Below are 14,688 nucleotides of genomic sequence, written 5' to 3'. Positions count from 1 at the left end.
ATAATTTTATTCCACTTTTCCCTATTTTAGTTCTATTACGAGTTCGGGGACTAGCCAAGTGACTTCCGTAGGATTTGTACCTAAAATTATAGCCTAACCCCCCAACCTGGTTGGTACACATACTACGTTCTGGTGTCCGCCATCTTGATTCACATACTTCGGGAATACCATTAATTTTAACATTAATTAATCTATGAGTCACCTCATGAATAATAAAACAAATTTTCACCCTTCCAAAAATAAAAATACACTCATTAACACTTAAATACTTTTTATTAAAGTTAACAGTCATTGCATCCGTAATTAGGTGATAATTAACAACACAAGGTATCATTATGGAGTAATAATATACCTACTATTATTTACAATGACATCATAATCAAGTTTTGTAAGCTCATGGATTACACGTCACTTACACTACTGGCCTTTAAAGATAACAATCTGGAAGAAAATATTAAAATAATTTTGGGCAATAATACTAGTCAATACATTGATTGCCATGCAGGCTAGTAAAAATTACAGAATTAAAGCCCATACTCTCAACCTTGCACCACGGGAAATAAACTGGCCAAATCAGGGGTGTTGAGGGTTGTAGTGACCCTCTCCCTTTGAAATGAAAAAAAAAGCATTTACTTGTATCATACAAGTTTGTAAGTTTGTTTTAGACCCTCAAGACTCTTGAAAACCCACGGACTCCCCCCGGACCCTCTGTTTCAAAACCCCCCTCCCCCCTGGGCTGAAGCAAGCTCACCTAGGATGACTTTGAATTCTAATATATAATAAATGTTTCATATTACTGCTAGCCAGTACAGAACAAAGGCACATCTAACTAAATCTAATATTTATAATTAAACAAAATTGTCCTATCAGAGAAACAGAAAAATAGTGATGGTGGGAATGATATACCAGTTAAAACACTTGGAAAACAGTTTATTGGGAAGTATCCAAATTGACGTAATGCATCCAAGAAAAATTAGGAAGCATGATTTAAAAACACTGCATAAAATATATATAGGGTGTCCATAATATCCCTCTACCATTGCAATTTTGTTATGAAGTCAGTTCTCAGTATATCTTAACCAGGTTTGTTGTTTTTTTAATCAGTAATTGTTCAAAATTTCAAGACATGGACACCCTATATCAGGGCTACTCAACTATTTTCAACAAAGGGCAATTTACGAAACTTCAAAAATACTGGGGCCCGGACATTACAGAAAATTTATTTCATCAAATGAACGAAACGCCAGATGCAATATTACATTTAATACAAGAGCAATGAATGGCTCACAAATATCGCACATCGGTACCAGTACGACAAACTGTATAGCTGTGTATTTAAATTGTATCAAAATCATCTAAAACTATAAAACGATGCTTATGCTGCCAAAATAAACAAGCAGGCGCAGTCAAAATTTTATGGTCGAAAGGTCTGTCCGCCAGTTGAGTAGCCCTGCCCTATATGATAAAACATATTATACATGGATAAGTATGAACACATAATGAAGAGCCGAAGAGCTGGTACACTAGCTGAAATATTTAATATGATATTGATTCGTCATTTCAATGGATTTCATGAGATCTTGAATCAAAGAATATGTTTGATATCACACTGCTAATTAATCACTCGTGTGGGTTTGCTAGTTCGAATTCTGTGGGAAAGAGCTTGGCCACAGTATCTGAAATCCAATTTTATTTTATGTCGTTACTCTGCTTAGAGTGTTTTTTACTTTTAAGTGAGTACACACATTCTTGTATAAACTTAGCTCTTGGAAACCCAGTGGTCGCACATAACTTTGCTGGGTGATGGGTGGGTGAATGTGTACAATCTCGTCCGCCATACACTGTTTTTTTTTATCATTCCTAGATCTTGGCATAAAAATAAAATAAAATAAGTGAATCATAAAAAAGTACCATGCAGGTTATCATAAAGTCCAAAAAACCTGGAGTCACACAAATATCCCTGTTTCAGTGATAAACCTGCATATTGGTGGTGATACCCTCAGCTCATTACTATAAAATGAGTCACATGACCTGAATCAACATTCAAATGCTTTCTCCCCAGAGATCATATGAGTAATATAAACAGGGCCTTTGATAAGTGCATTGAGACAGTTATCTGTTATCATTGATGATTACACCGACCAATTTTATCAAACAATATAATTTAAAAAAATATGCATATTCAAGTCGTATTTGTACAATATAATTGGTGTTCGTAAAGTCCTGTTACAATTTTGGGTACTCCTGAAGTATGCGCACCAAGATGTCGCATAACCTGAACCCTAACCTGGCACACAACCTGAGTTCAGGTTGTGCGCCATTTTGGTGCGCATACTTCAGGAGGTCCCTATGTTGATGTGAAGTCAGTTCTCAATATATCTTAACCAGGTTTGTTGTTTTCAATCAGTGTTTATTTAGGTTTTTGCTTCATTTAATACAGTTGTAGGGGCCCACAGACTATATATGGTATTGATGGACTGCCTTGATTTTCACTTTATTTAATCAACCTTTTTATGTCCAGAATTAGTGGCATAAAGCACATGCAAATCCTTTTATTCAATTCAAAACAAGACTTTGTGAACACCCTGTAACATATTTATGAGGAGGTCATGCCAGATTTATTATACAGAAAAAAAATATAAATTGATCTTTGACCTTTCAAGCATTCATGGTCGTTTGTTCAATGTCAGTATGAAGGTCAAGCACAGGGTTATCGATTCCGACAGTAGAATTAGAATTGGCACTAGATCTTCGTCGATGCCGCGCTGACCGGCGTCGCATACTTTTCGATTTACCGCTGGATTTGCTTCTGAATAATGCTGACCCAAAAGCAATATATGGTTGTACGCATTCTGAAGAAAACCTAAAAATGTAAAATCAATTTTTTATTTTATACGACGCTATCACAGCATTTTCCCCATTTTTTGATGAATATCAAAGCGGGACTTTGACGTATAATAGAATATAAGAAGTCAGAATATTTATGCCATTACGATCGCCTTGGGAAATCAAAATCCATTGCATTTGTTTAATTATGGGACTACAAATAAATCCATGGTTTTACATTTCTCAAAGCCTTTTGTTCCCACAACTTACACATCACTGCTATTGACTGCCCGCATTTCACTTCACATGGAATTGGATCACTTGGCACCTGGTAATTTATTGGCTCACACGAATGGCACTAACAGTATCATCGTACTCCTGAAGTATGCGCACCAAGATGTCGCACATCCTGATACACAAGCTGAGTTTAGGTTGTGCGCCATCTAGGTGCGCATACTTCAGGAGGTCCGATACATCAATATTTAAAGCTTTTCACTTCTTTTATTTTGTACGGCGCTTATCACATCTTTCGCCTCAAACAAGACTCTGTTGGAGCAGCCACTGATATCTAAAGATATGTCGGAGCTACTATTTTTAAAAGGACTAGATCAGGGTGGTCCAACCGCGTCAGATTCGGAGTGTAATCAAAAAATCGCATTTGATGTCATTTCGTCAAAAAATCAACCAGAAAAAAATCTTTTGACATACTGTTACATCACTAACGTCACTGAATTGACTAGTGTTATGGCATTTTTTCTGTCATGAAGAGTTTGAAATCTTACACATAATGTAGATATAAGAAGACGTTTGCAGGTTTTAGTAAGTTTTTTTGGTGGTTTCTGCATGTTTTAAATTGATAAATGACATTTACTGATAAATGTATTTGCAAAGTAAAAGTTTTTTTTTGTATTGCACAGTTTACCTATTCTTGGCACTATTGTGGCCCGCGAACAATGCAAAAATAATTTTGTGGCCCACGAGGCTGACAACCATGGACCACCCTGGACTAGATAGTGGTTCTGAACCCTTTTTTCTTTCATGGCCCACTTTCGTTGCATAAAAGTTTTGTAGCCCACTAACTTTCTCATGCAAGGGAAAAACTACAAGAAAGGGCCTGTGGAATGGTGTCCCTAAATGCAAGAACATTGCAAAACCGTCAAAAACCTTTATAGGGACTGTGGAATGGTGTCCCTAAGTGAAGGAACATTGTAAAATTGCCAAAAACCGATTTAAAGCTTGTGGAATGATGTCCCTAAGTGCAAAAACATTGTAAATCCGTCAAAAACCGATATAAAGCTTGTGGAATGATGTCCCTAAGTGCATTGTAAGACCGCCAAAAAATGATATAAAGCCTGTAAAATTGCATTTTTGCAAAAATAAATACTTTCACTTTAAGAATTAGAATGAAAAGCAGCAGCATCATTCATTGCTACTACAATACTACTGTAATGACACAAATGAAACTTAACTTTTCATTAACCATAGTAATTTTTAATAGCCTTGTGGCCCACTTGAAAATGTCTCTATGGCCCACTAGTTGAGAACCAGTGGAGAAGTATTTTGATTCAAAATGATTCCACAATTGTTTTAGAATAGCTGACTGCAGATCAAAAAAATAAGGTCCTCATAAAGAAAATCACCATAGGAAATCGAAATTTGTTGTATTTTCTTAAATATGGGATGAATCTGGAACCAAGCAGGAATGCCTGGTTGGTACCAACTACCATTGATTGCCTGCATTGGGATTTACACAAAGTTAGACCAGCATTCACTCAGTAATTTTGTGACTTACACAAATGAAACATCCATAATTTTACACCCACGCCTAATGTTCTGATCATCAAGATACCGTCTGCACTCACTTTATAACTTATTTCAATCAACCTACCCAAATGGCATTGATAACAGTGTTGTTCCAACGGCGCATCTTTCATCTTCCCCTATTTCTTCACTGAAGGCTTGAATTTCCTGGAAAGCAAGAGCTCTGCATAATAGCTGTGAACCCCTTCCAACTGTTCTGTTGGGGGCATGGGCCCCGTTGGGCACCACTGGTTTAAATTATCAGATTGTTTTCACCAGGAATTGCTTCGTCATTGAGTCTACAGCAGGGGTCGGCAACCTACGGCCCGCAGGCCGGATGCGGCAATATATTCCGGTCCGCGACGCTTCACTGGATTATAGTAACAAAACAGCTGTTTTGACGATTATATTCTTTACGTTGCAGAAGTAGACTAAATTATATTATAACCTAACAAGTATATAATCCACAATCACAATAATTTATAATTACTATTTTAATTATAAATAGACAAATGGACCCAAATGCAGAAAATATGATGCTAAGCGCAAACAAAGGGTTCAACGACGTTAAAAATATCCAAATGGAATTTTTTGAAATGCAATGCAATGAGGAAATAAATATATATTCTATTCGAGAGATTATCTCGAGAGTATGAGAACCCCCTACAGCACCTTTAAATATGGAACTCTTGCTGTGGCACCCTTGCATCATACAGACACACCAGCACAAAAACAAGGGAGAAATGTATTATTGTATTTTATAAAAACACTAAATCTGGCCCACAATAGGGATTCTTTAGCAAAGATCACTCCAAAGTGTGTGCACCAACATGGCAGACACCAGTTAGGGTTAGGCCATAATTTAATTTCAATTGTCCCTATTTTAGTTCTATTTAGTACCTAAAATTTATGGCCTAACCCTAACCTGGTACACATACGACGTTTCGGTGTGCACCATCTTGGTGCGCATACTTCCGGAGTACCAAATAAAAATGAATATTTTATGTCTTTCTGTATTTCTGCAGAAATGTAATCTTTGATAACACTGATAGAAATTTACCTTTGAAGCCGTATGCTGGTACTCAAAGTCAATACAAGCAAATGGTCTGGCTGCCATTTCCCGGAGTTCTACCTCTCTAATCTAAAACAAAATTTATCAATTTTAAACAGGTTATTGCAAGGTTTATAGAAGTTTTTGAATTTATCGAAAACTTAATAATAGAGAGCTTATGTGAAAGGATAAATAGAATAATAGTTATAGTATAGTTGGGATATTGGTTAGAGTAAGCTTCAACATTCAGATTCATTGCAAACATGGTGGACAAAGGTCACTAGCTGACTTGATCAATGAGAAAAATAGCAACTATATGTGGATTAAGGTGAAATACATAAAGGGACCTCTAAACACTAGACTTTACAGTGTTGGCATCACAGATCATGCATATCGAAGGACCCTAGCTGAAAACCACTGTGTTGAATGGGCAGACATAATGAAATGTAGAATTCTCAACTCACTCTTCTCATTTGGCATCTCAGCCATATTGAGTTGACTTTCCAAACAACAATTGCAAGTACAAGAAGTATGATGAAACATCTGGGGAAAAAAAAAGATTAATTTATATTTTATACTGATGACATAGAACACGGGTATACAAGTAACTTGGTGAAGCCGCGGATGCACTTTTATTTAAGATAGCCTTTCTAGTAGTTGCAACCACAAAAAAATTGTTTGTTTTTGCTAGTGATCTTAGGAGTCCTTGCAGAAATGGTGAGTTACGGGGCATAAATTTCTAAAAAAAGTGCTTGCATGTACCAGATTAATTAAACTACAAACACATCTTGCGGACACACGATTCAAAATTGGCACTTCTCTGCGGGATACACAATTCTACCTTGCGGGCCACATTTGGCACACGGGCCGTAGTTTGCACACCCCTGACAAAGAAGACTGCATTTCAACGTCTTGTATGAATACCAGTCCAGGGTGGGTATCAGCATAGGTAGCTAGTAAATTTTCCAAATGCATGTATTTTGATGCATACATTGAACAAGTCTTATTGGTTGATAAATTAGGTATGTTATAAAGAGAACAGCAGTGGTATCCCCTTCGATTTCTAAGCTCAAGTTACTGTTTGTAAATTTCGAAATTTTAATGAGAATTGAAAAATGTAATTGAATATAATTATGATGGAATTAATATTTAACATTGATTGTGGTGTCAACAGGCAAATTATCATTACATGAATAATGAAGCAAAAAATTGTACAATCTGATGAAGCATATTATCTCACCCTGTCTTGTTTCCAGTGTAACTTCACTATAATGGGGGTGAGTTGGAGAATTGAAATGTATACTTATCCCTTTTTAAAAAGGTAGCTCAATTTAAGAATAGAATTTTTATATTTACCTCAGAGGGGAGGTAATCTCATAAGATGAGCGAACACGTACTACTTCTTTTATCAATACCTTTCCATCTACAATCTGTCTGCTTCAAACCTCACTTGAGGTTTTATTTGCTCTCCCGATCCTATAATCGGGTATTTTTTTTTGGTCTTTATCTATTATTTTATCCTCTACTGCTGATTATGGAGTCAAAATAAACTTATACTTAAGATGGCTATTGAGATGGCTAACTAATATAACAAATCATGACCCCTTGTCCAATTGCATGATCAAATCAAGTAGGGTTACTTTACTTTTTAATCGGTAAGTATGTTAATAGGTATTTGTCTGTCTGTTAGATGCACGCTATATCTCACGAAAGCGAGATTGAATCTGCTCCAGATTTTGCATGTGCATTCATCATATGTCGTACCAGAAGCCTATCGATTTTGGATGAATTATGTCCCATAATTAGCGAGTTATTAATTAATTAGTGATGGGACACAAGGTGTCACTATGGAGTAAGAGCGCTGTTTTGGGGGATCCCCTAACTTTCGATCGATAAGTCTTCGGCCTCTGACCGATATTCTCGTTTATTGATTAGGACATTTGGACTAACAGTCCTCTTGTGCACAATCATCTCAGTAATAAGCCATCTAAGAAAATGTTCACCAACTCGTAGTGTATCTGGGGTATGGCAGCCATGGCTCATGCAATGGGAGCCTTTCCAACAGGGATGCAAAAACAGTACTCAATTAACATAATTATGGTATCTCATTTCAATTACAGTCATTATGAATTGTCAGCCAACTATGAGGAGGGGGGGGGGGGGATTTCCAAACTTTGCCATGAGCGCCATTTCAAATTGATATGCCACTGCTCCCAACTCCAAGCCCTTTAGAAATTAGCCCAGTTGGAAAAAAAAATTCTGATACCAATGAATATATCCAATTTTGATTCCAGACTTAACAGAGCTTGAAAATATGACCAGTGGCGAATCTAGGTTATGACAGCCATGGTGGTTTAGATTAGGCGGCAAAAAAATGTTTCAATAAAATAATTTCAAATCGAAAATATTTGAAACTCTTATTTCGAATTAAATAAAATCTAACAAGTATCTCAATTCAACAACAGTCTTCAAAAATTGTCAGTCAACGATCAAGAGACGCATTTTTGAACATTGCCACGGGCACGATTCACTTATATACGCCATTGAATATCAATAAACGATCTGGAATATCAATAAACAGAACTAGACTCTCTGAATTATCCCCCTACAAGATTTTGAGCGGTAATCACTGGAACGAGTTTTTTCCTATGAATATTTAAACCAAGGAGTTCTAACGAAACATTGGCAAAATTGCACCGAAACACAAATCTATTTTGCTGCTTTAGAGTCCTTTAAATTTAGTTTTTAATTAGTAGGGCTTTTCTTGTTGAAGGCTCCTTGGTAGAGCCTTATTTGAACTAGACTTCATTGTTGAATTAAAATGAAAAATTAAGCAAATTGTCAATTAATGATTTCATAATTATATATTATTGCTTGAATTATTGCCTCACAATTACATTGTCATCCACAAAGACTTACGTAAAAAATACAGCGAGTAAAAGTCCAATATTGGTGTAAGTTTGCACCAAGGATATCTGAATACATAGATTGTTATTATTCAAATGTAAAAAGGAAAATCTGAATTGGATTAGGGTGGTGACTAGGGCTGGGCATTTTCGAATACCTGATGATTTCAGAATCGAAACTCGAATACTTAAGAGATATTTGATGGTATGTAACTTTTCTATTGTATTGGGTCCTACGGACAACTGAATTACTGGAAATGTAAAATACATCAATCAGACAGATTGCTGAGCGTTTACACACAATAAAATATGCATTTTCATCAATAACTCACTACAGAATGAGTCTTATGTCAGATTTGCGTTGAAAAAATGTGGCTTCAATAAAAATAATTGAGAAGTTTACCTCGATCATCGATGGAAAGAAAAAAAACAAGATGGCGGCGATTCGAAATTTTGCTCTGAACCGATTCGAATACTCGATTCGAAATGCCCAGCCCTAGTAGTGACTGCCAATTTGTATGGCACCCTAACAACAACGATACAGTAAAACGATTCACTTTGCGTTAGAAAATGAAAGCAGTTGGTTTTTTTTATTTTGCTTATGTTTGATTTACACTAAAATGGGATTTACATATTTATCTTGGGGTAGAGGTCAATAATACGGTTCAACCATATGGCGGACCGCTGCCTCTCATTCGGCCACCAGTCCATGTCAGGTATGGGATTAGTTTGTTATTTGTTTCAGATGCATGAACTTGATGTTTGAGGAAGCCGTAATTGACTGCTATTTGATTTGAACCACCCTACAATGGAGAGGAGTCTAGCAATTCTCTCGCACATAACTATCTATGCATGGGTTTTAAACGTTCGACCCATGCAGGGTAATCAGATCGCAGGGTAATTGGATGGCACATCGCCGAGCCAGTGCTTTGCAAGATATCATAACAAGCCTCTTTCTACTTTTAGTCAAGGGCTGGGAACCTCGCTTTAAACAAAGTTGTTTAAATGTATAAATAGAAGAAGCAGTAACAAGAAAACAATGCTCAAATACATGGACACTAATGTCAAATTACTACGTCAAAGAGCCTAATACATGTCACATTTCAATTGATAAATAGAACAAACTGAGTCTGCAAAATGAAACACAGTTATGCTGGATAGAATAAAAAATATACTCATGGATTCTCTCAGAAATAAAATAAAATTACTTACATAGAAATGGAAAGGAGTTGTAAATTCCAGATAAACTCTGATACATTTCAAAGGATTCTTTCCAAATGCAAACTGGGATTGACTGAAAAATATTTGCACTGTTGTTCGGTTTGTGTATTCTGCCAAGAAAACTTCAGTATCATTTCCATCTTGGGATGCTGTGAATATAAATTGGAAATCCATAAAAATAGAACAAAACAGTAACATTTCACCATAGTCATTTCGTAAACAACAAGTTTGAAGCAAATTGAGTTCAGGCCTTGAAAAATCGGTACTCTTGAAGTTTGTGAACCAAGATGGCGGACACCGGAATGTAGTATGTGTATCAGGTTATGGTTAGGTCATAATTTCAGTTACAAATACCACGGGAGTCACTTGGCTAGTCCTGAATAGAACTAGAATAAGGAGAATTGGAATAAAATTATGGCCTTACCCTAACCTGGTACACATACTACGTTCCGGTGTCCGCCATCTTGGTTCACATGCTACGAGAGCACTGGCTATCAGGGCATAGACAGGAAATTTTGAAGATAGAGGTAGGGAGGGTGATTTTGAAATTTGTAATTGCCGAGTTATACTTTAATAGCTAGCGGCTACTGTTGAAGACGTGTGCATGGGTTTTCAAGAGTTTTGAGTCATTGATAAAGGCCGGTCCTGCAATGCGAGAGAGATACCGTTCGTTGAGTACTACCAGCTCATCAATAACTCAAAAAGCACTCACTTGAGTAGTTATAAGTGACAACCATATTGAATCTCCTCTTCTCATCAGTGTTGCCAATGTACTCACTCACAACTGACATCAGGAGGTCTGATCTCTTTAAAATATAAATTTTCTCATGAATTGCTAATACTCTTGGCAAGAAACCACTGATACGTAGGGAACTTATATTTTTAGAAGGACTAAAACGAAATTTAAAAATAAAATATGAGTTGTTAGAAGCCTTGAAGAATTTGCTCATTGTCAGGATGACACCAGTGCACCACTCATTCTTATGAGGCACTTTTACTCAGAACATAAACTGATACTAACGGAACTACTTTTTTTGGTAGGATTTTCGGAATGAAGATGAAATTTGAAAACCTAAAATAAAAGTAATTAAAGACCTTTGAGAATTGGTTCATCATTAGGCTGATAGATAACAAGCTTTGGATCCCACAGCTTCCCATCCCCAGTTAAATTTGTATTCAACATTATTTCTTTAAACTTTGCATGTTATTTTTTACTGGATGGAAAAAATAAACTTGACTATGACTTAATGAACCGCTTATATGGTTTGGATTGTTAGGTTTCAGCCAACTCTGCTAAAGATACGCACATTTGAATCATACGAATGATCGTTATGTATCAAAATCATGTATCAAAAATCGATCAGGTGCCCTATGAGCTGGTGCACCTGATGTATGACTCTGGCAGTGCTTTATGGTCTATTGCTTACATTTGAAACCAGTATTGGTAACAGTTATGTTCTATGTTCCTGAGTGCCTTATGTATGAACAATACCTCCAAATAGACAATTTACTGATAGCGCATGGCGTACGCCTTTTAACACAGTGCGCCTGTTTCGTAAAATACGGTAGGCGATATGATCAGACCAACTATACTTACAGTGCGAGGGCAGGTATCAAAATTCATCTGAGTCCAATAAGTCGATTCGAACTTGAACTGATATTTGTACTGGGGCTCGATGCTGTCTGCAAAAATGAAGAGAAATATCTAAAGTTGGTTGTTATAATAAAAAAAGTACGACAGTGATAAGTTGTGGTCATTTGCCAGAGTGTTTCATTATGTAGGGTGGTTCACATAACCTCTGGTCTGTTACGACTTTCTCCACCATCAAGCACACCCAAGCATCTAAAACAAACGATTGGCTAACGTATCCCATACTCGACTTGGGACTGGTTACCGGACGAGAGGCGTGGTTCGCCATATGATTAAGCTATTAAATCGGCTTCCCACTCTCCCGGGATAAATATGTAAATTAAATCCTATTCCTATTCTATTCCAAATTAAATACTGTCCTTTAGCATTATTGCAGTTGGCAGAGAGTATTTGGGAATAAACTGAACAATAAAAAACACTAAAATACAATTTACAAATTTGCGACATGTTACAAAACACGTTAACAATATACAGTATAATAAGGGGAAGACAAAATGAATCGAATATGTTAAAAATTCATTAAATTCATAATATTTTTTAATTCAGGAATTATTTGGAACATTTTTATTTAAAAATTTGAGATTGAGCTGCAGACAAGTAACGTAGATTGAAAATTTTTTAGACTCATTCCTAATTCTGAGACTTCTACTAAGAAATAACAAAATTAATGGCCTTTTTAAATTTATTCCTTGACTTTTGGTTTTTTTTTAAATATGATTCCACAGCGACCATAAAAATGGCAAATTTTCGATTTGACTGCACTTGCATATAATATGCTATAAATTTTATTCCCGGGCTTTCAGAATATGTCCAAGAAAATGTTCATACAGATAATCTACATAAAGCTACTGCACTTACAATAACAGGTTCCATTGAATGGATCACCGGTGACATGGTCTACATATCGGCATCTAAAATTAAAAATACTTTTTATCTCGAAACAGAAAGTACATACAATGTAAAAATATATGTAGAATTTATTTGATACAGGCGGCGATGAGTGCAGCATCAAATGAACTTTTTTATGACCATGTTTATGATATCAGCAGTCTTCAATAGAAGCTGCTCAAGTCGAGTCTCAGGTCCTTGGAGTCCGAATTCGGGTAAATCGCTGGGCGCTTCAGAAGTGTGCGTACCAATATGGAGTAACTAATTTTGTTCGTCTACTTTATGTCAAGTTGTGAAATGGGACTGAATCCTATGGGCAGTGGGGATATTCACTTGGCTACCACAGACAGTACCCGCACTCATAATCGAACTAAAAATATGGAAAATCGGAATGAAATTATGGCCTAACCTCAACCTGGTACACACACTACGGGAGCATCAATCACTGAGTTAAGTCTCACTGGCAGATAGTGCATTCGAATAATTTCATTCGAATTAGGGTATCAGCACTCAGGCAGTTTATGATTTTTCCAAGTGATTAAAAAGTCATGCTACAGCATCCTTGCATTATAATACAGATCGACCAGTGCAACGGTTTGTTGCAAAAGTTTCAACTCCTAATTCGATCTGGACCAAGTTTTTTGGTATCCCTGTACCAAGACTATATTCGGCTGCTTTTACTGCGAAATTACCTTTTATTTGGTAAATCTATAGCACTAAAGTACAATGAATATGAATTAGCATCTCATACATCTTCTCTGCTCTACTGTTATAACAAAGATCATAAAAAAATTTATGAAAATGTGTGACTTATGTTACAGCGGCTATTTTGGAAATCAAACAATTCCAAATAGCATTAACAACCTCCCTAAATTCAGTACTGGTTTCATATGATACCATATTTATATAGAAGTGACCCGGAACATGCAAAAAATATTTAATTTGCATATGATTGAGCCTTCAGGTGTCTATGTCAACTTTGGATAAATACTAAATAAAATCTTTGACAATCTGGCACTCACCTTTGGCATTGATCCCCTGTGATTCCATAGGTTCTGCAGAAACAGGTTCCATCGTTTTTGTCACAGTCATCTGCGTGCCCATTGCATTCACAAGCTAAACGGAAAACATTTTTTTTTTATATACCGAAGATATACAAGAGCATAGCTGGAATGCTCACCATTGTGAAGTAAATCATGTAATTGTTGGTCGGTTACAGCCAACATTCCCTCTAAGCTGCGCAGCTGGCCGAGAATCCCAGCGCAGTAGTTTCGTTTTGCCGCGCACTGCATAAATATTCGTGTTCATTTAAAATGTTGTGTTCTTTTCTATTTTTCCGCACAGACCTATTTTTTTGGAGCTCACATGACCTTCTATTCCGCGCAACTAAGCAAGCTCTTACAGGGAATGTTGGTTAGGGCTTCCTTCACTATCAAGTCTATGCATATGAACACAAATAAATGGCTAGCTAATTCAATACCTGACATGGACTGGCAATCAGCCGGATGGCGAGCCATGGTTTACCGCCTTATCAGTTTTTATCTCTCCAGGATAAATCCCAGATCACAGATAACTGATATTTTTGTTAGACGCTTGGTTTCATCCATTTTAGTCCGTTAATTTGGGATCTGGCATAAAAGTTCAAATCTCTATTCATTTAACGTCATCATGATGTAAATGCATTTTGTACTGTTTAATTATTTTTTTGTCCATCGACAAGGGGGTTCAAACAAAAATTTATTTATTTTTTTTGTGTTAAAAAAGTTTGAGAACTCCTGCTCTAGTGTTCATGTTACCTGTACAGTTTTTCCCATTAGTTGGGTTTCCATAAAACAAAGCATCACAATCTTCACATGTTTCACCATCTGTATTATCTGTACAGTTTGCACAAACTGTTTCATTCTCACAAGTACTGTGGCCATTGCATTGACAATCTGTGACAATTTAAAAGTGTATTGAGTAATTGTATATAATACTTTATGTACAAATTATCGCTTTTCTTGTGATAGTTGCAATATGCTTGTCTGAAGAAGACTAACCTAGGTCAGACAAAGCGTTACAGAAATGCATTGTGGAGATTCCTCAATTTACTCTCGGGTGAACGAAAATGTATGAACAAACAAAATATCAGCATTTCATTGACAATAATCTAAATTGTAATAAGTTATACGGAAAATATCTATCAGGAATTTTGTGCCCATTTATGTAACTGCGACCAAGTGGTGCTTTTATTCAGAGTAAGTAAATGCATAACTAGAAAAAAGCAATAACTAGAAAAAAGCAATGTTGGCCAATCGCTCTCATAAACTGTGAAGGATTGTGAATACATGAATAAAAGCAGATTA

At 36.3% G+C, this 14,688-nt stretch overlaps 1 protein-coding gene across 1 annotated transcript in view; it reads right to left on the bottom strand.

Annotated features, from left to right (window-relative positions):
• Positions 1-266: 266 nt before the first annotated feature.
• Positions 267-14,688, bottom strand: part of LOC120328270 (attractin-like protein 1) — a 33,659-nt gene continuing 19,237 nt past the window's right edge. The window contains exons 19-29 of the mRNA XM_078114144.1: positions 14,140-14,277; positions 13,366-13,459; positions 12,314-12,366; positions 11,402-11,487; positions 10,517-10,610; positions 9,796-9,953; positions 8,597-8,652; positions 6,142-6,220; positions 5,687-5,767; positions 4,715-4,794; positions 267-2,863 (exon numbers count right to left, since the gene is read on the bottom strand). Coding sequence (XP_077970270.1) covers positions 2,659-2,863; positions 4,715-4,794; positions 5,687-5,767; positions 6,142-6,220; positions 8,597-8,652; positions 9,796-9,953; positions 10,517-10,610; positions 11,402-11,487; positions 12,314-12,366; positions 13,366-13,459; positions 14,140-14,277 — 1,124 coding nt within the window. The 3' untranslated portion in view covers positions 267-2,658. The remainder of the gene's footprint in view (positions 2,864-4,714; positions 4,795-5,686; positions 5,768-6,141; positions 6,221-8,596; positions 8,653-9,795; positions 9,954-10,516; positions 10,611-11,401; positions 11,488-12,313; positions 12,367-13,365; positions 13,460-14,139; positions 14,278-14,688) is intronic.

The sequence above is a fragment of the Styela clava genome, chromosome 7, assembly GCF_964204865.1.
Source record: "Styela clava chromosome 7, kaStyClav1.hap1.2, whole genome shotgun sequence".
In the NCBI taxonomy this organism is placed as follows: Eukaryota; Metazoa; Chordata; class Ascidiacea; order Stolidobranchia; family Styelidae; genus Styela; species Styela clava.
This window is presented reverse-complemented; position numbering and strand designations above follow the sequence as displayed.